Here is a 24,590-nt window from a genome sequence, read left to right as displayed (position 1 = left end):
GTGGTGAGACACTGGAACAGGTTGGCCCTGAAGTGGTGGATCCATCCCTAGAAGTGTTCCAGGCCAGGCTGGACAGAGATCTGAGCATCATGGTCTAGTGAAAGACCATAGCTGGGGGTGGGGGTACAACTATATGATCTTGAAGGGCCCCTTCCAACACAAACCATGCCATGATTCCATGGAGAGGGCATTCAAAGCAGCTCTCACATGTATGCATCTAAGCATGCCTAAAGAACAGAAGGGAAAATCTCCATACAGTGTGTAAACTGGCATTAGTTTCAGCTCTTGACAGAACCTCATTTTTGCTATGAGATTCAGCGGACAAATGTAGCAGAATCTACTTGTGCAAGTCCCTGTGCTTTAGCACTCTACAGCCTCTCAATGAAACATCAGCTCTGCTGATGCCAGCAGCATTTGAAGGTTACAAACATAATCCAAGTGTGCAATTGCAGACAGTGTTTTTTTACCAAAAATCACTCGTTAAGAAGTCACACATGACAGCACAGGGATCAGCATGGCTGAGCTACCTGAGCAGGGGAGTTACCACTGCACCTGCTGAAGCCTTCTGAGCTTCATATGCTTATGGCTGTGGAAGGAAATCAGTTCAAGTTTGTCTCCACACATGCACCTGTACTGTGATCCAGCAATCTCAGCACTTAGACTGAAAAAGTAATTCTCTTGGTCTCATTTGAGCCCTTAGATTAAAAAAACCCAGTCTGTTAAAATATATTATATTTTGTGTTACAGCCAAATGCCAGTTTATCTGTAAGGCCTGCTTCTTGGCATGACCAGCAAGCAAATGTTAACAGGAAAGTACACAGTGGATAGTTCCTACCTCCAATTCTACAACCCACTCACGGGCTCCCTTTTTTCTTAAACAAGATACTAAATTGTGAAAAAGGCAGAAAGTAGATGACCAAAAATGATCTAAAGCTTAAGAACACATTTTAAAGTACAACAAAAGCAGAGGATTGGATCTTCACGGTCCCTTCCAAACCAGGCCATTCTATAAATCTATGATTTACCCCAAGTAACTTCAATAAACAACAGTGCTCCAGAACCTAAGCAGTATTTTAATATTAATTAAAAAATATATTGAAGTTCAAAACATGCTTTAAAAAAACCACTAAATAAAATTAAATACCTGGGGTAAGAGAGAAGAACATGAATCTGTGCAGGTGAGGAGTGCAACTACCAGCATTTCCAAAAGCAGCAAGACCAACAAGGCTCAGAGAAACACTGGCCCCTAGTGCTGATATTTTAACATTTCATTCACTGTAAGATCAGAGTTTCAAATAGGTTCTCTGGCACCTACTTTCCCCTTCTGAAATTAAGAGCTCTGCAATTTGCATGGAGTGCAGGTTTCCATCTTTTCTTTAACCCGTGCTCCTACAGTTTTTGGTGACCCCTACATCATGCCTACAACAACCTTCAATAACAGTTGACTGCTGCATGAAAAGGAATTAATCTCTTCATATCCTAGTACATGGGAACTTCGTGCAACACAGTAATTTACTCAAGTCACAACAACCTTACATAAAACAGGAAGATAAAAAAAAGTGTGAGAAAAGGTGTTTTAAGTAGAAACTACTTTTTTTATCCATAAATTGATCTCAAATTTACAGATTAAAACTGTTGACTGAAAAGGTTACCATCTAAGAACACCTTTTCAGTTTCCCATCTATGAAACTGACAGTTTATTTCATTGTATAAAGTCCAAATTCCACTGGAAAATACACATATAAGGGAATCTTTATCAGATCATCAAAAAAGTATGTTTTACCTTTTCAATGATCTCATAGCACTCCTCTAGCTTCTGAGTTCTGTCTTTCAGAACCGTACTGGATTCATTGTAGACATTCAACCACTCTCTGTAAGACTTCTCTGACAGATCAGCATAAGCAATGCACAACGTCCTCAGACCTGCAAAACAGAAGACAGCCATTACCCACAGTAAAATTACATTGAGTATTATCAAATAATTCATATGCAACAAATGCTAAATTCTAACCCCCATGCTGGAACAACAAGAGCTTCTAATACATACTGTTAAACTCTGCATTCCACAAAATCTCCCTGTACATTTTTTTAAGCACTTGGACTTCCACAAATGTAAATGTAAATATGGTTCATTTCGGCCACTACTGTTGGTGCAAATCAAGAGAGCATTGGACAAAAACTTTTTATTAAGTATAAAAGCAAGCTTGCTTTTCATGTATTTTCAAATAGAACAGGCCACATACTGCGATTTGTGATATTACTTAGTCAAACATCCTGCACATGCTTCCTCTGAGCCTGTGTTTTCCCTCAGTGTACCGATGTAACTCACAGTAATAACGAGAGTTAATATAGTGGAGAGGGTCCACGAAGTATAAAAAACAATCTATTGGACCACTGACAAAAATTAACACAGAGAAGTCGTGATTTTTTTTCTATCACGAATCAAGCAGAAAAGGAGTGTGTATCATAAAACACAAAAGTTCCATTACTGGGAACATGAAGTCTGCAAAACAAAAAAAATTTAAAAGCTCAATGATGTTTTAAGATTTTGAAAGAAAAACACTGGTTCATGGTTTTACTGTAACTCAGGTATCCTATGCTATAGCAGAAGAAGGAACAAAGCCCAGTGCTTCCCAGTGAACAGTCAGTCAAAGGCCTTACAGACCACTTCAAATCATCTTTGATGTCTCATCTGCCTGGCCTCCCAGCATGTTCAGGTTGACACTCTGCTTCGTAAAGCCAGAGACACTGGCATCCAACTTCTACACCTGGTAAAAACACCTCCAACTCCAAAGTAACCGAGTTGTTCCGGGCAATACAACTCATGCCCTTTCCCTTCATCATGGACATACAGAACACTATCTTTTCCTTCCAAATTCCACTTCCCTACTGAAATCACACAGAAGTCGGAAAAAATCCTCCTTACAGTTGAAATCAACCTACAGTTGTTAATTTGCTGATAACACACCCCATCTTGATTTATCTTCACAATCATCATCTTAGTTGACCACAGAGCTTAGACAACGCAGGAGATGCTGCAAATAATTTCATAAACTGAATTCTCATGGCATGCTGTTTTTCTTACCTTCCGTTGCGAAGTATTCAAGATGGCACAGTGTTTGTTCCATATACTGGGAATCTTTTGAAAGCCTCTCAAAAATTACATTATCCTATTAAAACCAAATTCATTACAACAGAGTAAGTCTATATATGAAGTTGCCATTTGTGTATTTACAAGCTCAAGAGAAGCAACCTGAATGGACTTGCTAATATAAAAACAAAACTGTATTTACAATATACTTGGGGTTTAGAGACTCTGATTGAGTAATTAATTTAGATTGCACCCAGTGGCATAGATACTGCATCCATTTTAAATAATAGGAACAGAAGCACACTCTGTCCTCTTCCCCTCTTTCCATAAAGAGGTCCTCATCACTGGGCAGTACAGAACACTTCTCCATAAATTACCAAGCCAATATATTGACTTTCAGACAACACAAATGTCTGGTCTTATTCAGCATATAATGCAGTCCCATTCAGTAGAGTTTCCTGCAAACCTTTCTAGAAAAGATTCCCGTTGATGTTAAAAAACAAAAGGCAGAAACACTGATCATGTTCCACCACAACATTCTCTCAGAAACAACCTTCTTCCTGCAGCAGCTTTCTTTATCAGTAAATCAAAGAACCATTGAAAAAGCCCAACTAACAGCTGAAATCAACATATAGCATCATCTACATATCTAGAGTCTCTGGATTTTATTTATAACTATCAGAACAAGTTCTACAAACACATGTAATACAGAAACCCTACTCAGACATCTGCTCTTAAGCTAAATAAACAGACCTACATCTAGCATTGATTAGGGAAAGGCATACAAACCTAATTATTATGGAAGCAACAGGACAGAGGATAACTACCAGAACATGGAAGAATTAAAGCAGAATATTCAGTTAACTTAAAGTTCACGAGTGGCAGATGCAGCACATTAGTACATCTAGGTCTGCTCATACAGAGAACAGCAAGAAATTTTGTACGGCAAACCCTCCTGTTCTCCGTCCCTTCCAGTGCCACACTCCAAAGAACAGTGTGAACTCAGGCACGGCATGAACAAGCAAGTTGCAAGACTGTGTGGTCCTATTAGGCATACAACTGTGAACTACCACACAATGGCAGCAGACTTAATTCACTTCACCACACCAGCATGAAGCCAGCACATCTTTATCAAATCAGGGGAGGTAAATGGAAGCAATGGAGTAGTGAACACTCACCTATATGTCACAACAAATTCAAGTAAACCAGATCCTCACAGAGGTCAGAAAGAGTTTTTCCCTGCTGCAAAAAGCCAGCTCCATAGTTTTCTACTGAAATTAGAACCACGCTCTGGCTGTTGACAATGCTAGTTTTGGAGCCTTTGTACTGTGCTAAGTTATTGCTCTTGTCAGTGAAGACAGAAGCACAACATGGTGCAAGTCATGATGACAAATAACAGCAGGTGCAGAGATGCAAGAAAGCCAGATCAAGAGCCAAGCACTTGAGAATAAATTTTAGTGTTATAAATTCAGACAACAGCATTTACTCCAGCTCCTGAACTCCTGCTGCACAGCTGGGTGAAGCCCTGACTTTGCTGAAGTAAGGGTACTGCTCCCATTAGTTTCAGGATTTCAGCTGGGCAGTACAAAGCATAGCAGTCTTCCAGCCTGCAAAAGGAGTCAGAGCAGGAATGACAGCTCTCTTAAATCACTTGGCCCTAAACAGAAAGCCAACAGGTATTATGTATGAGACATGAAATGTCAGCATCAGCCACAGCTGTTGAAACAATAACTGGCAGTGTTCTCCATTAGGCAGCATAATTACTTACAGCCCCTTTGCAGTAGAGACGTAGCTGTCCTGCCGGAGTTCGAACAATCACTGACATTCTCTTCCTGTTGCTATTGAAAGAAAAATATTTGCTTTCATTAGTCAAAGTGGTGAAGAGTAATTCCTGTTCTAACCAGTGAATTTTCTCAGATGTGTTTCGTGCATCTGAGATTAAACGGGATATAACAGCAGTAACTTAAGATCCCATAACCCTTGACCAACAAGGAGATATTTTAAATTGCCTATTTCCAGCTTCAGCCTCATGTCTCTCATTGGCAAGCACTCCAGACTTACGCCCAAATGTGAGCAAGAATTTGAAAAAGAGCAAGATAGTATAAAATTGTCTTGAAAGAAGGGGAGTCACATTTATTCTCATTCTCTCTCAGTTTTTCCTTATTCCTCAATCAAAATTGCTTTGGGGACTCTAGAAATGGAATCATTAAGGCTGATTATATCTTTATTATAGGCATAAGAGATATTGAAAAAACCATCCACTGACAAAGGCAGTTATATAACTTCCTAACTCAAAAGAAAGTAAAAACATCATTGAAAGGAATCCTCATATAGACCAGTTCTTGGCCTCTATGAATTCTTTATATTGGTCTAATCAGACCCAGGCAGTTGGAATTAAGCAGAAGTAAGTCAGATCCCCTGAGCAAGGACAGTACCTCAAGTTTGGCACATATCTTAAAAAAAATAAAAAATGTAGAGAGTAGCATAGTGTACACCAACATTTAACAAAGGAAGGCAGGCAATGATAATTTTTTTAAAAGAAGTTTTGATGTGTTACTTATCAATCTCTCCTCCAAAAGAGCCAGTGTAAAAATCCCACAGCTACCAAGAGGCAGAGGCAAACAAATCAAATCTCATCAAGGGAACCCTATGAACATGTGGTTTCATATAAATCTTTTCCTCAGCAAAAGGACCAACTTCGAAGTGCCCTCCTTCCTCATTATGTTTTTCCCAATGTGTACAGAGTGCAGAGCAACCTTCCTTCTCCTCTTGAGGTTGCTTTGAGAAATGTAGTAACTTTTCATGTGCACTAAAGTAAGCTCTTGGTATGTATCATCAGACAAAACAAATCCTCTCTGAGGCTTTCTGAAGAGGGGTTAGAAGGACAGCAGTTACCTGTGCCCAGAATTTCAGCAACATCCTAATGACACTGGGAAACTTCTATGTGCTTTTTGAAAACTAATTACAGGAAATCCCTCAGTGGTCAGGCAGGGAGGTGCTACACAGAGGAGAACTAAGACAGCTTTTTTCTGCTGCATGCAAGCAGAAAATTCCTGCCTACAGACACCAGAGTGCTGGTCAACTTGTCACAAACCCTCAAAGACACTTCCAGTGCCTTTTCAGATACTTCCCAGAAGTAGCTTAAATAGCTGCATTCTGACTGGAGAGAGGGAAGAACTCAAAAATAATCTTCAAAATAAGTCAGGACACAAGAAAATCATCCCTACCTTTAGTTTCATATAGTCCTTTAGAACAAAACAAGCCAACTCAAAGACAGCAGAGAACAAGAGCTCAAGGTTTTAATCCCCAGCAAGAACAGAAAATAAACAAGAGAAAAAGAGGAATGCTGACTAGCACCATCCAAACTGAAATAACTATCAGCTGACAAAGAGAAAGCACCTTGTTATTTCCAGTCATTTAGGGGCCTGATTCATCAAAGCTTCTTGCTACCCAAGTAAGGCACATCCTAATGAGTCTGACAAATTAGGAGTGCTTGCAATGTTTATATTTTCATAGCTGGCATGGTTCTTAAGACAAGGCACTTCCAGGTGCAGTTTCCATGTACTCAAAAAGTAAAATCAGAAGCACTATAGAAGTGCAATCTCAAAGTCTGTTCTTGAAGTAGACAAGTGACAAATCAGGATATCCATGAGTCACAGCAAGACGCTTCCAGGCCAGCAAGTTCTCAATAAATGAACAGAGCTGCAGGAGAAAGTTTTATGATCACATGCCAACAGCCACCAGTTTATAACTCATTCATAGTACATCAGAAATAAGATGAAGGGGCAGGACAAAAATTAAGGAAGTTCTGCTTTTTTACTATATCAGTTGTAATTTTTTATTCTAAATAACATTGTTTGTAAGAAGAGTTTTCTTATTACCCTGAATTTCATTTATTAGAGGAAAACTTACCTGGAAAACTCCAGCACATTAAGAATTTCAAAGGTTTTCTCTTTCCCCAGCTAAAAAAGGAAAAAAAAAAAAAAAAAAAGGTGTACTATTATTAGTTACTATTAATAATAAATAAATACTATAAATACAATCCACATTATATTCTTAGACGTGCAAACAAGCGAGCCCATCAGGTGTCTGCCACAGATCCCAGAGTCATAAATGTAAATAAATGTGGCAATGGCTCCCTCAACTGGTTAAAGGACGCAGAGCCCGATCTAATGAACTGTGGCATCCTTCATTTACTACTGCTACACCATTAGAAGCAGTTAATATCCTTTTTGATTAGGCATGCTCTGAAAGCTAAATTGCATATTTAGTTCTCAACAGCCATCAACTAAGAGACATATTACACGTTGTAGGCATTTTTCCAAGTTAAAATAAGCCCTCCAGGGTTATTATTACAATAATAATCTTTAATCTTTGACTGACCTCCCTTAGTATTTCTTTAATTTGAATTCACGAAAATATTAATTATATTTTTCGTGGCCAAAAAAAAAAGATTAACTGAGGAGAAATTCCTGTTATCACCAGCAACTCTTTGCTGGGGCTGAGGAGGAACAACCCAAAGCAGGAGATTTTAAAACACCTGCCCTTCCAGTTGTACAATGCATAGAAGGAGCAGTAGGAGTTCCCAGAGTCATAGAACTCCAGTGGTATTTGTAGCATGCAGTTAAAGAAAGTGCAGCAGTAAAATCTGATTGCAGTACAGATGTCCAAAGCACTTATCAACTCAGCAACATCCCCAAGATTAAAAAACATCTCCAAACCATTTTCTACATGCTGCCATTGATATAGGCAATCAGGAGAGACAGGAATCTCTAGGAGTGACAGCTTTTACTGCTGGCTATAGATTAACAATGCCCCAGCTTCATATTATGAGTATACAACTAGGCCAGATAGGCCTGGCTGCTCCTGCAGAGGAGAAAAGCATTTAGATGGCTCTAGATGACACTGTCCATCCTAAGCTCTTCCCCTTCAACTAAGAAGCAGTTTGAGAATTTGTAAAAGGTTTGTGACAAGTCCTACAAGAACTGTTTCAAGTGCTTAGTTTGGCAATGTAACAAGAAATTTGAAAGGAAATATACCTGAGAGGAAGGACAAAAACACATTCATTATTCTTAATAAGCACCCTACTAGCTGCATCTGTGTCAATCTGGAGCCACTTTAGCTTAGACTGCAACTTGAGTCTGAATGTGGCCCCATGAGTCTGAGGCTGCCTGTGTCAACTGCAATCCATTAACTATGCACCCCTGCATACACAGCTTGTCAGCAGATCTTCTACTGAAGATCTTACTCAGGAGAAAGAAATGAAACATTTAGAAGAAAAACAGACTTAAACATATTGGTCAGAAAACCTCCCAGACACATGAATTTCCTTCTAATATGAGTGTTCCCATCTGTGCTTCCTGGACAAGGGAAATACTTTTCAGGTACAACTGCTGTCATTTCCCACATAAGTTTGCAACTTCCTATCACCCATGCCACATAGAGGGGCAAAGGACTCGGCATCTTCAAATAGATTAAGACAACTTTTCTCCGTGTACATGAGTCCTTTGCATGTAGGATCTCAAAGGCCCTGGAAAAGGGCCCTGACAGGGATCAGAGAAGACACCTTTATGCTCTGCATGAGCTTGGTAGCCTGTGCCACGCACATCCACCACTTACCGCATCAATGATAACAGAATGGGGAGTCCGTCCTGTGAAGACATAGCCAAGTTTTTTTGCTCCTTTCACTAATGCTCCTTCATCTGCCAAAAAAACCAAACAAATAAACAAAAAAAGCTCGAATTTAACCTGATATGTTAAAGAGACCTCCAAAACCCACACTTAAATATGGTAGATTGCCAAAACAGGATCCCCTTTTCTGTGTACTCCCATCCATAGGGATGTTAGAGTAGTTCTGCACACCCTTGCACAAAAACATTCAACATTTTAGTCCTACAAAGGTCATGCAATATCAACTACACAAACCTAGTACTCAATCAGCATAAAATATCCTGTAACTACTAAAGCATTTAACTCTATTCTTGTGGAGGTGCCATACATTTCCACATGAAAAAGGGAAAATATCTGTTCTGAAAACAAGATCAAAGCTCTGTTATTTTTAAATTCCTACAGTATGTGTTTAATACCATTTCTGCTGTGAAGACACTGCGTTCAGGTATTATAGAAATACAGCATTGTTTTCTGGAGACTGAACTGGGCAGTGTTATTAAGAGCTCAAATAACAGAGCTGCAATCAGAGCCCATAGAAAATTACAGAGCCTCCTTAGGGAGCAAGTGTCATTGAGCACAACCACCACAGGGGTGGATTTGGTGCCTAATTCAAGTAACCCTCATGTGTCTACAGCTCCATTAGTCTCCTCACGGTTCATCACACTGACCAGAACTTCCTCACATGAGGTCTTCATCCTACTTTTCAGACACTCTATTAAGACAGAAATAAGAAATGATGCTGCTTCATCATGCAATACATCCCTACAGCGATTCGAGAAAGATCTTCACTAACAGAGATAAACTTAGTGGAGAGCAACATTCCCCAATCTGTCCTCACCTAGATCTGTCTGTGCTAACTGAAAGGAGTAAAAAACGGGTGAAGGGGAGGCCTGAATATCGCCAAGATTCTGAAAGTTTTGGTTGTATTGTGTCATGCATTGGCACTTGATAGCTTCCTATCTTGCTCTAAGGAGATACTAGATGAAGAAAGACAGTCTGTAGTCATGCCAATAAAGTAATTGCTCGTGCAGAAACAAATCATTACCTCCTACACACTCAGTCTTTTATTTTCACCCCTGCAGAAAGAGTAGATGGTCTCATGAGCACAGAAGGGATCCTAAGCCCAGCCTATCTCTAAAGAAACATCGTGGACTATGTGGTTTAGTAGGAAATATTCAAAAACTGTGTACTGATTACAGAAGATGCCAGATCTACTGCTAGCACTGTGGGGGACATTTTGCATTCAAAGTCAATGATGTTTGAAATGACCTAGAAGTTTATGGACCTTCCTTCCATTTACCTCTACTCCTTCAACTCATTCCCTTCCCTCTAAAAAAGAAAGCAACAACCAACCTGGAGAGGAGGCCTGGTAGATTATTGTGTTGCCTTGTCTCTCAGGAACAACAGTATGACACACGGCCAGCAGCGTGAGGAACTCCTGTATATGCACAGCTGTGGGCTAGACAGGACACCAGAAGACTGAGGTTTAGCACTGCACACAGACTGAGGAACCTGTTCACTAAACTGAGATGATCTCTTATATACCACAGATTAAAAAAAAAACCACCCAAAGTCAGTTCTCTTTACAGCAGTTGTTTTGACCTCAGAATACCAAGACAGCACAGTTCAGGGCCAGTGCTGATGAACTACAGAGCTATTGATGAAGACCTCATTCAAGTTGCAGAGAGCTGAGAAGACTGAATATTCCCCCACCCCCCAAACATAAAAGCATTAATTCTTTAGCACCCCAAGATTCATATAGGCAAAGACATCTGCCACAAGATGATGACAATCTAGCAACAGGAAACACTACTAATGGCAGCTTCCAGCAGATTGACAGCAACCACACCAGAATTAAACTTGCTGCAACTGCACCCTTAGTGATGGACATCCAGAGCTGAGAGCAGGTGAACAGCCAGTAGAAAGCAACATCATGTGTCCTTCCAAAAGAATATAACACCCAGTCAAGCATAAAATTAATCAAGGGTCCCTACACATTCAGCATCACAAGAACATGCAACATAAACCACTGCTCCAAAGTGCTTAAACAGACACCAGGTCTGCAACTCAGCAAAGCTGGCAATTAAACCACAGGCCTCTAATCAGACAACTGTGGCAACTGCAACCTTTAGTGATGTGAAATTAAGTCACTCACACCATTCTTCCCTCCTTTCCCATCTCTGTCTCTGGCAAAGGTTTATAGTCTCATAGCAGTCAGGAAGAGCACTCAGATGCCCAGCTCACAACCTGGCCTACAAACTTCATCCACAATTCACACAGATCTTTCAGATGCTTGGCTAAAACAGCTGAAGTGAACACATGGTTCTCCTTCACCACCTCTGCTATATCCATAACATCCCCAGGTGGCAGCATCAGTGTCTTGCACCACATCAGCCATTTTCTCAGTGACTCAGACATGAACTCAGGAGTTCTACCTTTGCAGAAAGCCCTACTTGACTTCGCAAACTCTCAAAGAATTTCTGCATATAAAAATATCACCTAGGTTCCAAAGCTTTCATTGGCACAGCTTATGCAATGGCAATATAAAAGTTTAATTAGTAGGAAGTAAACTAAACTGCTAAGAAAGCCACAAAATCATGTCAGCTGGCAAACGCTGTGGCAATGCATGTAAACAAAGTAAGCATATCAAAAAGTAGTATAATAAAAAGACTGAAGATCCAAACTCTATATTCTTGTTTTACTTCATGTACTTTGCCATGAATATTTTCAAAGTAACTGTTTCACACAGGACCTTTACGTTTGCATACTGAAACTTCCAAATTTTATGGTCACATGCCACTAAAATAACAAGAGTTGTTGCTTTTGACATGCTGGGGTGCAGAGGCTGTGCTCAGGAAAATGAACATATATTTACACACTACTATCTGACTAAGTCCACAGCAAATTATAGTGAAGAGGATACTGGTGCTCCATCATTTCCAGTCAAAGCAATGAGAGCTTTATCTCCCTGTCAAAAGGCACAGCCTGCCAGACTCTTATTTCAGCATCTGTTGCTGCAGACCTTTGATGTCCGTCTTACACTTTTATCACCTAAGCCATTAACAAGATTTCATAGTATGTGTTCTATCAGCTGGAAACAACCTGTCTCTAGTAGCGACATGGATTTTAATCCTTCCTAAGTATGTATTTATGTTTTCAAGCCAGCAACATAATTTGCTGCTGCCTTCGTATTTTCACAGTCACAATGTATTACAGGGCAATCTTCCAATTCTGTTGCAACAGATCACCAGAGGCCCAGCTTATCACAACAGCTCCTCCACACAGCTGTCATTTGTTTCCTTTCTGTATTGTTACAGCACTGACAATATTTGTTGCACAGACATGAATCAGGGTAGAACACTCAAATTCCTGCTTTGGACCTGTGAACAGAAAATCTGTTAATGGCTTCTGTGGTAACATACCCCTTCCAGTATGCTGATCTGAAACCCAGCACAGGACAGAAGCCCCACAGTTTAACCAATTCTGCTTTATTACTTATGTTCCCCTATCAAGTCTCTGACATCTCAGTAGTCAAATTCTTAGTGATGGTCTCTGTGAGATGTTTCTTGCCTGTTCATGCGCTAAGGTCAGTTTTATTTCTTCCCACCCCATGTTTTAGTTCTCTGTTCATCTGTAGTTGGAACAAAGATTACATATTTTGATCTCTTATTCATCAGTCCACAGGTAGTTCTCATTTTAAGTGCCTTCCTCCCTCATTTTTCTCCCTGTGTGCCAATAACTCCGGGTGAAAGCCAACTGCTTCCCTGTTTTTTTTTTTCCCCCAAATATCCATGAAAAAGCTAGTGTAAAAACATCTACACATGCAATATATGCCACTGTGTGAATTATTTTGTTTGCTGCCCCTACCAGCTGAGTACCACATACACATTGCAATGGTTTCCTACTTCTGGAAGCAGTTTCTGGATTGTTACCTATAAAGCACTATCCTCAGTGAAAGCAAAGTTTAGGGTTAGGTGCCTGCCTATCTAGCAGGCACAGCACTCTCCATTATCAAGCAGACCACTGGTCAGAAAACAAGTTTTCATCCCTTCATGGTTCCTGTATTTAGAGGAACAAAACACTGAGACAAGCCTCAGTCTTTTGGGGAGCAAACTGCACCGTGCAGAGCTTCCTACCTGCACGTGTCACACACGTCCTTATCTGGACTCTTCAGTCTGAAGACAAACTATTTTTCTCAACTGTTCAAGCATCTGATACAATTACAAGGAATTTCAATGTCAAGTTAAAGATACCTTCCATCTTTCCTTTAATTGTAGCAGTATCAGATCAGTGCCTCCATTCACAGTATTTCCAGGTGAGCAGGACTGAGTTTTTTTGAGCAAATGGCCTAGAAATGGCCAGTGGGATAGTAAAGCACAGTCTAACAACCTGATCTTACTACCTTGCATGTAAGTGGCACATGCTGCCAAGAAAAACTGTGAAAATGCTTAAGTACTTAATTACCAAGGAGAATTACAACTCACCATCTTAAAAAGATATAAACTTCCTACCATTTAGTTCACTAAAGTATCTGGAGAGCAGTGTGAAGATCCAGCCATGTTGGGCAATTCCAGAACAGTGAAGCTGGCAGGACTGGAAGAGACCAAGATACTTCAGGCACAGACTGAGAGAAGACATTAACTAGCTTTTGAATATCAAGAGAGTTAAATGCAAGTTTACCTTGTCCGAAACCAATGAGACATGACCTATAATTAAAGATTCTGCCTTGTACTTGAACAAAAGTACTGAAGTCCCACGCACAATAAGAACAAAAGCAGATGAGAGAAAAATATATCTCACCAAGCTCTAACAACTTAATTGTGAGCTATAAAATGATGTGTTTGGACAGTTTTCCAGCAATCTGAACTAGAGACTCCCATAGGCTTTCATCACCTGAACATGTTTGTTCCCCCTACTGTATTTCAAATCCCAGTTTTTCATCCCAGTTAGCTGTGATACTTTTTTTCTGGTTCTGCTTTCCTATAGAATTAAGAATCAGCTGATGATAGCTGTCATTTCAACAAAGCTTGATGGGATAATAGCCTCAGTTCCCACACACTACACAAGAATAAGCAGACGTGTTGGTGAGGTCTAAACAAACACTTCCAGTGTGGTAAAGGCTCAATGTGAGCACAACAGTTGTCTGTTCTGCCTGGCCAGCTGCTAAAGTACTCATCATGTGTACTCACTGAACCAATTCAGGCATCTGCAGCTATACCATGTTTGCTGCTTCTTGGCCAAGAGATAATTTGGGGGCCACAGAAGAAAGTTCATATGCAAATCAAAATTCACAGATGAAGTTCAGAGAGAATCCTGGAAGGATTCTTAGACAGGAGTCTAAGATGAGAACCAAGTCTGTTAATTCCTTCACTCCTTGACCTCCTTCCCTGCTCTCCTATTATCAGTGTAAAACATAACCCCACATCAAACAGGCTGGCATCTCTGTGCTGAGGACATATGCAACTAGCAAGCACCAAGATAAAAACCATCTACCATATTCACCAAACATTCCTTCTAGTCTTAGAAGAAAACAGCTTTTTCCTTATTAGACTAAGAATTTATGCCATGTTCTCTATAGAAAGAAGACAGCATCGTACACTTGGTACAGCTGCACAGCTCATCCAAGAGAAGGTGACACAAAGAAAAAGCACAGGCAGAAAAAGCTAGATACTTTCTTCCACATTAAACTACCAGAGCAGCCAAGAGAAACCTCCACAGGTTTTCAAGACAAGTTATTTTTCCCTGGAACAATTCCTAGAGGACAATAATTCTTTAACTGCTGTTCGAAAGTGGATTTGGCTATCAGTCAGCCCTTACACACCAATGGCCCAGAAGAGCTATGAAATTTAGAGGTGATGCAGGATGCTAAAAATCTTCCTAGCAGATGGAAGACAGTCTCATGAGTACAAGTACATAATTTTTTTATTTTCAACCTGGAAAGAAAATTACTTGGCACTGAGACAGTTCTAAACTAACACTTGTGACTGAACTGAAAAAAAAAAAAAAAATTATAATCTTCAAGACCAGAGCAATGAAACACTTAGAGTTTGTAAGAGATCACATAGACTCAGCTGCAAAAGGGCAAATGTTTAGAGGAAATTAGTTGCCTGACTACAGCACCATCTAACTTCACTAGGTAGCTTATGCTAGAACACTTCAGTTTTTCACCACAGTTCACTAAATTGACAGACATCTGCAAATGGCATCTGCAGCTATCCATCAGCTGTAAAAATTAAGATAATATAGATTTTAATAATATAGATTTTTAGATAGAAAGAAGCAGTTTATGCATCTCAGCAGCTGACCTAATGCAAAGCTAGAAAGACCCCTTCCCTCTACCACTATCCTGGAATTCAGCCTTCCTCTCACCCATATCGTGACAAACAGACCTGAACATGCTCAGCAAACTGTCACAAGTAGTCCTTGCATTCCCAAGCCCTGTGCTAAATCACCACTTGCCAGAGGGTGGCACCCATTGTTCCAGTACAGACAGGCTCTGAAAAGTTATCTTCGGCCTACACAAGGTATTTCTCATTAGCCAGTGATTTCCCCACTGATTGTCTGAGGGCTGAGCTCACACAATATGCTCAGCCCAAAAGTTAGCTGTACAATGACATCAGTATTTGTCTGCTTAAGTAAACAGCAAAAAGGAAACTGGATACAAAAAGGTTCAGTGTAGAAGGCTTCCAAGCTGTCTAGACTAAATGACACTTAAGGAAGCTACCAAAATCCCTCATTCACCTGCTACGACAGCATATAATTCTTCTATCCCCCAAAGCAGAAACTACCCAGGGAAGATAAAATAATTAGGTAGCCCCAAAATAAGCGGCCATCTCAAGGCTAGGTGAGAAATTCCATCTCAAGCTCATTTGAGATACATCCCTTCTGAGGAGTCTATTAAAATATACCAAAGCATCTTTCGCGATGCATACCTAAAACAGCAGCAGCCAGAAAGAGCTCAAAGGCATTTGATCTGCAGTCTACACCTAAACCAGAATGAATACCCGGAGCCAGTAACTGCCATAAGCCATAACTGTAGCCATAAATGAACAAACAGGACGCAAAGGAACAGGACAGTGCACAAATCTTGTCTGCAAGTCATGTCCAGTGGGAAATCCTTCCAGTGTACACGACTACAAAAGCCAGATAGGAAACCAGGGCACTGTCCTAAGACAGTCACCTTGCTGGAGGTTAGAGCACAGGAGCCATCTTTAGGCTCCATCACCCTGCAGAACACACAGTGCCACACCAAGTAATCATTCCCTTATGGCATCCGCACCATGTTGCGGTTCTTAAGTACTGCACAGCAGAACAGAAAGCAAAGCTTTCCTCCACACAAACTGTATATTGCAACTATATTTTAGATGCTCATACTACACTTAACCAGCCCAGTTACAGAAGCCACAATGTCTAAGGAGGGCAATCAGCTGATTTGAGTTTGCGCTTGCCAATGTTCAGACCCCATATTGTGAGACAACCTGCAGAGAACAAGGGTCATACTTTTTGGCAAGTGAATTAATTGTCTGGTGTCCAGTCAGACACTTCATAGCCACATGATTTCCAAATAAACAATGAACTGACACTGTAAAGACTAGGTCCCTTTAGGACTCAACAGCTAGGCTAAGACTACTAATCATTAAGGCTCATGCCAAACTTGAATTTGCAATTAAATCCCATCTCTTACATCCTTTACATAACTAGAATTCCAAACACGTGCAATACTTAAGGCTCATTCCAGAATCACCTTGTAATGCTACAGACTACAGTTAAAAATGGTATAGATGATTCAACACTCCAAGTAGTTTTTCTTTGAAAGAATTTTAATTTCTATCATAACTTGTTACAAAGCATTATCTTCCATATACAACAGAATATATGAAGCTGCCTTATAGGTAGCTAGAATCCATATCAATGCCATTGCTTCTTTAATTCAATTGTAAGACAAGTGGGCAGAAAGGCGTTGGAGGGAGCTATTTTGATTCCAATTTATCCCCTCTGTGCCTGCATGACACACTCACAGAGCAGACTTAATCACACAAATAGATTTGTTCAGCATTCAATTCCAGACAAGCCTAGAATAGGGCATTTAAGAGGCGTGATATTCAAAGAGCAGACTTACATGATCATTTTCAATGTTTTGCAGCAGTCTTGGGTCATCAAATTCACATGATTCACTGGTGGAAGGAGGTAGCTGGCTGCAGAGCAAAACAAGCATATTCAAACAAGTGGCAACATTGCCAATCTTAGTACTTCATCTATTTTCTTGGGAAGCAAATTTAAAAATCTAAGACTTCAGTGTCCTTGAAAGCATTGTGAAAAGATCATATGAGTAATGCAGCAAGTGCTGAAAATGAACACCAGCAAGAAACCCACAACGGTTATGGTTGACAGTGTATTTCAGACAATTCAAGTGTCAATGCAGCTCCTGGTACAGATGTAGCAACAGTGGTTTTTAAGCATATTTAAGATAAATGGATTTCAGGGCAGCTTGCTCATAAAATAGATGGAAGTTCAATATCCTTAAGTTCCCTCCCTAGACAGAGCATTCTGCTTCAAGCTGACCCCTGGGGGATTTTAAGTCAGAGTACTCCAAGTAAGTACATAGGAAAACCTTACACAGAACTGAATAGAAAACAAAGGTACAATGAAAGAACACACAGCAATGAAAGAAACAGCAATATATTGGAAGAAAAGAGGAATCCATAGAAATTACATCTCAGCAGAAGAAACGTATCACTTCATCACCTTCCTAAAACATGATCATCAAAATGAGCTGGACCAGTGGAGAAGCCCAGCTTAGCTCATTACCTAGTGTTTTTCTAACAGCATTCAGAGTTTACCTGTTTCTTGGGTGGGAATTCACTTCTTCCCTATATTTGCCATTAAAATCCATGTCAGCCTCACTGGCTCTTCCCCTCTTTCCCAATAATCTCAACATGCTTCACTGATACCTGTTTAACACCTCTAGGTCTTCACTCGTTTCTGTGGCATGGGACAGACCCATCATCTCTATTCATTAAAGTTCCCAATAAAAAGGAGCAGGAATTTCTGGGCATGATAGGCCTACATATCAAGCTCTCTCCCAGTTTAACTATTAAAACATAGCATTTTAATAAAGAAGTCCCTTTTCAGGCCTGAATTTAGTGATTGTTGCTCTTTGCAATCAGTCTCTAGCTAGGGGTAAGGTTCCTGCAAAGTAGGTTAATTTTAGCTTTTAACTTGACTGTCTGCAATTATAAATAAGCACTGCATTAGCATCCCAGCCACCCCAGCCCTATTCCTCACCCCCTTCACATTTGAAATCTCTAGGCAGAAGAGTAGATCCATCACCACCCACCAGCTGTGCATTAGGCTCCCACTCGAAGACCATTTTTCTCAAACGCATTCCTCCCTTGGGCTTCTTCCAGTCCCAAATTGGAAAGCACTCTTTATATAGACTGTACTCTATATATACTCTGCTATACAGAACACAAACATCTTGGAATGTATTTACCTGAAGTCTTCTGATGAACGTTCTCTTTCCAACTCAGGAAAGTGACTGAGGAGTAGAAAAAGGAAAAAAGAACATTTATTCCACTTTAGTAACCAAAAAAAAATAGGTAGAAGGCGAAGATCAATGAGTCATCCCACAAAAACATATGCTGGAACCATGGGTTCAGCTGTTCATACATTTGAATCGAATTTTCTGCCTTTTGAGATATCTAATTTAGCTAACATGAAATTCAAAGGTTAACTTGCACCAAGATCTTAAGACTACCCATTTAACATGAAGCAAATACAAAGACTTAGATGACTCAAATGGATCCTTTTGACAGAACAGAATAAAACCAGTAAATAGGTATCCCTCTTGTGCAAGGAATATTAAGCTTTATAACTACAACTACACTGTTCTAAGAAAATGCTGGTTCTTCTCAAGTCACAGAAATATAACTGATAATTGCTACCCTTGGGCTGCAACTTCTTCCCTCTTGAGAGGCCAGAGCTTATTTAGAACTTCTGGTTTTGTTTAAATCATAATCAGGTAAATTAGGAAGCAAGTTTCTTTACTTCATGTGAAGTACTTCCCAGGTTTGACTTTTATAATTTGTGCCACAGGACAGGAAAATTAAAGCTATTAATTAAGACCACAAAATATGCTAGCATATAAATTGAAGAACAGAATGTTCTAATCCTTTTCCAATATAAAATTTTGTACCAGTAGTAAGCATGCATTAAGCTACAGAGCTTTTTAAAAAGTCATACCTACCCATATGTCACTCCAGCAATACTGCATTTCTTAAAGTTCATGATATTGCATGTTAGAGTACCTGTTTTATCAGAAAACAGGTATTTTACCTGGAAGGGAATAAACAAGTCCAATTTTCAACTTGCATAGTAATAAAACTCAAAGTAGAAAATAGGAAGATTCTGAGAGACATTGCTTAAATGTTACAATATTGGCCAATGCAGGCTTATTACAGCTTGATTTGTCTACCAAATCTACAGAAAAATAATCAGGCAAATTATTTAACAGCATTAATTCTTTATCTCTAAATGTGGAAGGGCTCAAACAGTAGGTATCTATTGCCAAGGCTCTAGTGTGGTCACTAGAGATATACTTGGTTGTACTACTTGGACATTTACCAAATCTTTCAACTGCACTAATCTCAAATAGTGAGGCTAGAAATGAAGACTCTTAGGATTGTTGATGGATCGCTGGAATTTTACACACTGAAAACATTCTTTGCTTCTAAAATCAACAGTAATGTTAGGGGATTTTTTTTCCCCTATCTATAAACACAGAATATGCTAGATTAAGTCCAACTGGCATTCTGCAGGCAAACAAAAGCTGTTTCTTCTGATGTCCAGTCATGAGCAGTCCTGAAGTACACAACACATAGCCACAGTCAGCACTGCCCAAAGTAACAATCCCTTTATGGAAACAGTGACTTCAAAGTAGAACTTGGAGGCAGCCCCATCAAAGCAACATGACCTCCTGGAGCATAAGCAGATTCAAAATTCCCACCTTCAAAGGTGGTCACAAAAGACCAAACTAGTAACCAGTTAATACCACACTTGTACCTCTGCACCAGGTAAGACTTTCGTACAGCAACATGTAGGAAGGGATGGTGATAACATGAAAGAGTTAGACAACTTGAAGACCAAAATAATTTGACCAGAGTTAGAAGCAGTTTTTCCTCTATTATTGCCATTCTGTTGAAGACAGCGCACCACAGTACTTGTTAAGGTAATCCTTTAGCTATGCACTACACTGCTACTGAATACATCATTGGAAAGGGAGCCTTTGCAAGCCAGAACTCAAAGTGGGTACCCAAACTTCTGAGGAATTTTAAGTCATTAATAATTTCACCATGAAACAAAAATATCAAGGGCACCCATGAACATGTAATTCAATTAAAGAATTAAAAAAATCAGTCGAGTTACACAGAGTCACTAGTAAGCCACTCCTGAAAATAACATATGGACCACCAACATACATTATGTCACACATTCTTTACTTCAGGAAAAAATAGCACCATAATTTGGAGGTTGATAACATCACATCAAGGTGACTTAAACAAAAACCAAATTTCAGCATTCATAAGAAAAATGCCGATCAGATTAAGCATAATACCCCCGTCCTGAGCAGGGCATTATTATGTATTTTAAATACACAAATGTTGTCTCCAATATTAAACTCATGCCAGTTATGAAGTTTATGTAGTTCAGTTACAGACCTATAACCTTGATGGTCAAGGAAAAAAGCTACCATTTCTCAACAGTACTATAAAATTCCAAAAGCAAACTCATATTTTCCAGTAAGCTTGTTTTGGGAAGCCCTTCCAATTTGAAGAAATGTTATTTGCAGAATAAGCAGACCTACAACAACTAGAATTTAATATACAGTTACCTTTATCTGAAAGGAAAATAATGCCTGAAGGAACACAATATCTAATTTAGGAATACAACTATAATTTTTTTTTTATTTATATCTTCTCTGAATTAGTCAGAAACATGAAAACTAATAATAGTCTAGGCTGTTGGCCTGCTCTTCAGCCAAGTTTAGCCCTGTATATTCTGTTCTGTATAGACAACCAAAATCACAGAGCATCTCTCCAACACCTTTGAGATAAAGTTTAGAGTCACCATATGAAATGGTTTCAATTCCCAAACATAAAACTGTCCATACGACATTACATTTAATCCTGTGATATCTCATTATTTCCTTTTAAGACTCAGACTAGAGAAAATAATAACATCCCATTAACCTGAGCCACAGAGCAACAAAATAAAGCTGATTTATACATCTTGTCCAAATCTTGTACATCTTGCTCTCATACCTTCACTCTTGAGAGAATATATCACACTCATGACACTTAAGAAAATGTTATCTTACCTGCCCAAGTTCCTCATTAAGGTTAGAGGTTCTGGCCATTGCAGGTGTATCTGTTTCAGGGTAATACATATCAATGTCCTAAAATGAGAGCAAAATTAAGACTTACGTTATGAAAATTAAACATTAAAGTCTCTGTTCTTCTTTTAGTCATCAAACTTGGCTTGACTGTCTTAATGCTAGCACCAGGCATTCTGAATGCTTGAGACAAACATCATCCCAGGATGAATATGTGTGCCTCTTTTCCAAAGTATACCTCTATCCTACATGGGCATGAGAAAAGACAAATTCAACTATAGGTCGTTAATAAACTAAAGGTGTAACAGAAAAAAACCCAAACTTAGTACAGCAGAAAGAAGTCCATGCATCAGCCATACTAAACATAGGTGTTCAGTTACAACAATCAGTTGCTCTAGCTATATCTATGACAGAATTTTAGTGTCTCCATGAAATAAACTTCTTCTGCTACTACAAAGAAACAGCTGCACAAACCAAAGCAACTTCTGATACGCATCTCTACCACGTTACAAGCAGCTCAGGGAACAAACATATTAAACTTCACTTACACATGTTTTATAGGAACCTACTACATTACTGTAAATCCAAGGATTAATGTATACCAACAAAAGGTATTCCTCTTGGTTTTGTCCAGCTTAATAGCCATCACTACAGAACTTGAAAGACATTTTGAAGTCAAAGGTTCCCTGAACCTTTGAATCACTGGTTGTGCGAGGCAGCATCAGCTTACTTCCTTACAAAAACATTATGGTCCATTTCAGAGGTGACCTTAAGGTCAGCCTCAGGATGTTAAAAAAACAAAAACAAAACAAACCCCCCCCCCCAAAAAAATCAAAAACAAACCCCACACCTTCAAACAAGTCTAGTCTTTCCCTCTGCTGTGTCTGAGAGAAGCCATAAGATACCAAAGAGTTTTCAAAAGATAATGACTGAACGTGTGAGTCAGCAGAGAGACCTCCTTCAACCAAGAGCTGACACTTCCTTCTCATCCTAAAAGCCTAAAATACAAGTCATCATTTGCACAGAGGACTTCCCTGTGACTAGATCTTTTAATTTCCTGTGAAACACAGAACTGGTATAGAATAAATGCTGAGTTTCTCCCTTCCTTTCTCAGAAGTTGCATCAGAAAAGTAACTAGAAAATCTTGCTAAAATGTTAAGTAGGTTTTTATTTTAAATGTCAACATCCAGAACTGAGATACATTCATTCTTGCTACTTACCCAATTTATAAAAAGAGCCTGAGTAAACTTGACAACTTCCAATGTCACCAGAAGGCTGATTGGAATAAGGTTGTTGTACAAGATTATAAACGTCAGCAGATTGTATCCAAAGTTGACAGACAGCATTTCTGTGGATCAAAAGACACATAACATTAGCAGACATATCTGAGTGGTACAGAGGCAATCATCTTTATGCAGTTCACTTAATCAGATTTAGCAAAACTAAAATAATCAGCTAGTGTGTTGATGCCTAGTGTAAGGGCCATTTTAATATTGATTTCAATAGAAAATAGATACAACACCCACAGAACCCATGCCTTTTATACTGGGTGAAGGAGGGCAAGGTTGGTGAGGCTATATATAAAAGAATAGAACACTTTCTGAATAATTTTTGTCAGACAGATGGTGAGAAGCACAATACTCCCCACAATAACCCAATTTAAACATTTATCTAGTGTGTCAACTGCCCAATTAAGAGCCCCCAATGTCACTAGTAATATAATCATCTCTCAGGAAGCGCCTACTTGCCTCAGTGGAGCTAGGAAACAAAAAAATAAACACTAAAATTAGTTCTAAAATCTGACATCATTGTCAGAATTGAGAATTTACTCTTACTAAAGAAATTGATAAGAACAAGCTGACTGTTGAACAGTTGCCTAGTATATGAACTGAGGCTCCCTACTTAAGCAAAGAAGCTGTTATCAATGGTGACAAAACTGGGCAACTTGCCCAAATAAGTCTGCCATCACAGCTGGTCCTGAAGGGAAGGGGAAGCATTTATAGACAGCCAGCAGCAATGTCCAAGGCTCAGCAGAGACACAGGATGAAGGCTCCTGTTCAAGGTGCTGCCCACAGCTTCTCTTTACAATCAAAGTCTCCACATTTGTATGCTCTCCACTTCCCTAGAAACTTAGAGAGGCGCTTCAGTCAGCACACAGAACACCCAGCACAACGAGGTCAGAGTCCACAACTAAGGGTTTTCAGCATCAGAAGTTAATTAGAAGTCAGGGGAGCAAACTAGGAGGAGAGAGAATCCAGACAAAATTGCTCAATCCTAATAAAGGTCAGAGTTTGGCACCTGAAAGTGTGAGTACACCCTAATTCCATATCTTTTATAAGTTGACAGAAAGCAGAAGTATGCATGGTATTGGAAGATCTTCCAATACAATTTTTACACAGGTGAGACATTTAACCAAAATTTAACATCTACCTGCCTAACCTGAAAAAGTGTCTTTCCTGTGTGCAGCAGTTACAGAAGGTATAGAAATTGTGCATTCAATTTACAAAAAGGCATCTATACAGACTGTAATGTCATCCTAGTCTATTGCAAGTTGCACCTGTTTTATATTGCAAGTTCAAGAGTTCATTCCATTCATCTTTTCCAGCATTACTTCCATCATTGGAAGGCACAAATTTAAACTTACTCATTAAAAAACAAGGGGGGAAGCAGGCAAGAAATTCTGAAAGTTGCTGACACTGCTACAAGAAGACATTACAACTACCAAAGCCCAGAGTCAAATATGGGGCATTTCCATGCTCTTCCTATGTGATTCTTTTTCATTACTACCACAACTACAATTCTTAAACTGCAGAAGATATACTTGCCATCTGTTTTGCATCATCAGCAGACAAGCCATTTGCAGTTTGTGATAGCTGCTTTAAGATCTGCATCTCAAAATGCTTTTAACACCACATTTTATAGCTAATGTAACCTCCTCAAAAATCTACTGGGGAGTATTTCATTGTTCATCTTCAATAATGAACTAACAAATTTGAGGACTAAGAATGAAATCAAATAAAACCCTTCAAATAACCATGCTAAGAGATCAGTTTTCTCACAACAAAGTAACAGAAGCCAAGGACAGAAACTTTACCCAATAAATAAGAATTGTGACATTTAGCATTTTGATTTTCTCTAAAAGAGCCGATCAGCATTTCTAACTGAAAAAAATAAAAATAAATCCTTTGCATCTGTACATAAGCATAAAGCTGAAGTCAGCATCAGACATACTCCCCACCCTGCAGTCAAATACAGTCAGACACACATAAGGCTGCAGTACATGACCTCTTCTGAGAAAAAAAAAAATCGGTGTATGGTATCCCCACAGAGATGAAAGAAGTGAACACCAGATATCCAAGAGTAACTCTTGCCCTTCTCTTCTGTTTCCACCCTGCTCCTTGGGTGCTAGTCCAGTCATATTTACCTAAAGTTTAGAAG

General features: G+C 39.3%; 1 protein-coding gene across 2 annotated transcripts in view; it reads right to left on the bottom strand.

Annotated features, from left to right (window-relative positions):
• Window positions 1–24,590, bottom strand: part of ATP8A2 (ATPase phospholipid transporting 8A2) — a 319,093-nt gene that overhangs the window by 230,937 nt on the left and 63,566 nt on the right. For both annotated transcript variants that reach the window (XM_058827389.1, XM_058827399.1), the window contains 11 exons: window positions 22,373–22,500; window positions 21,138–21,215; window positions 19,008–19,096; window positions 18,255–18,299; window positions 16,881–16,956; window positions 10,115–10,220; window positions 8,711–8,793; window positions 7,004–7,053; window positions 4,860–4,929; window positions 3,086–3,170; window positions 1,784–1,923 (listed from right to left, as the gene is read on the bottom strand). In XM_058827389.1, the coding sequence (XP_058683372.1) occupies window positions 1,784–1,923; window positions 3,086–3,170; window positions 4,860–4,929; window positions 7,004–7,053; window positions 8,711–8,793; window positions 10,115–10,220; window positions 16,881–16,956; window positions 18,255–18,299; window positions 19,008–19,096; window positions 21,138–21,215; window positions 22,373–22,500 (950 nt within the window). The remainder of the gene's footprint in view (window positions 1–1,783; window positions 1,924–3,085; window positions 3,171–4,859; window positions 4,930–7,003; window positions 7,054–8,710; window positions 8,794–10,114; window positions 10,221–16,880; window positions 16,957–18,254; window positions 18,300–19,007; window positions 19,097–21,137; window positions 21,216–22,372; window positions 22,501–24,590) is intronic.

Source organism: Poecile atricapillus, chromosome 1 (genome assembly GCF_030490865.1).
Source record: "Poecile atricapillus isolate bPoeAtr1 chromosome 1, bPoeAtr1.hap1, whole genome shotgun sequence".
NCBI classification, from domain to species: domain Eukaryota; kingdom Metazoa; phylum Chordata; class Aves; order Passeriformes; family Paridae; genus Poecile; species Poecile atricapillus.
Note: the sequence above shows the minus strand (reverse complement) of the source record. Positions and strands in the feature narration are given on the sequence as shown.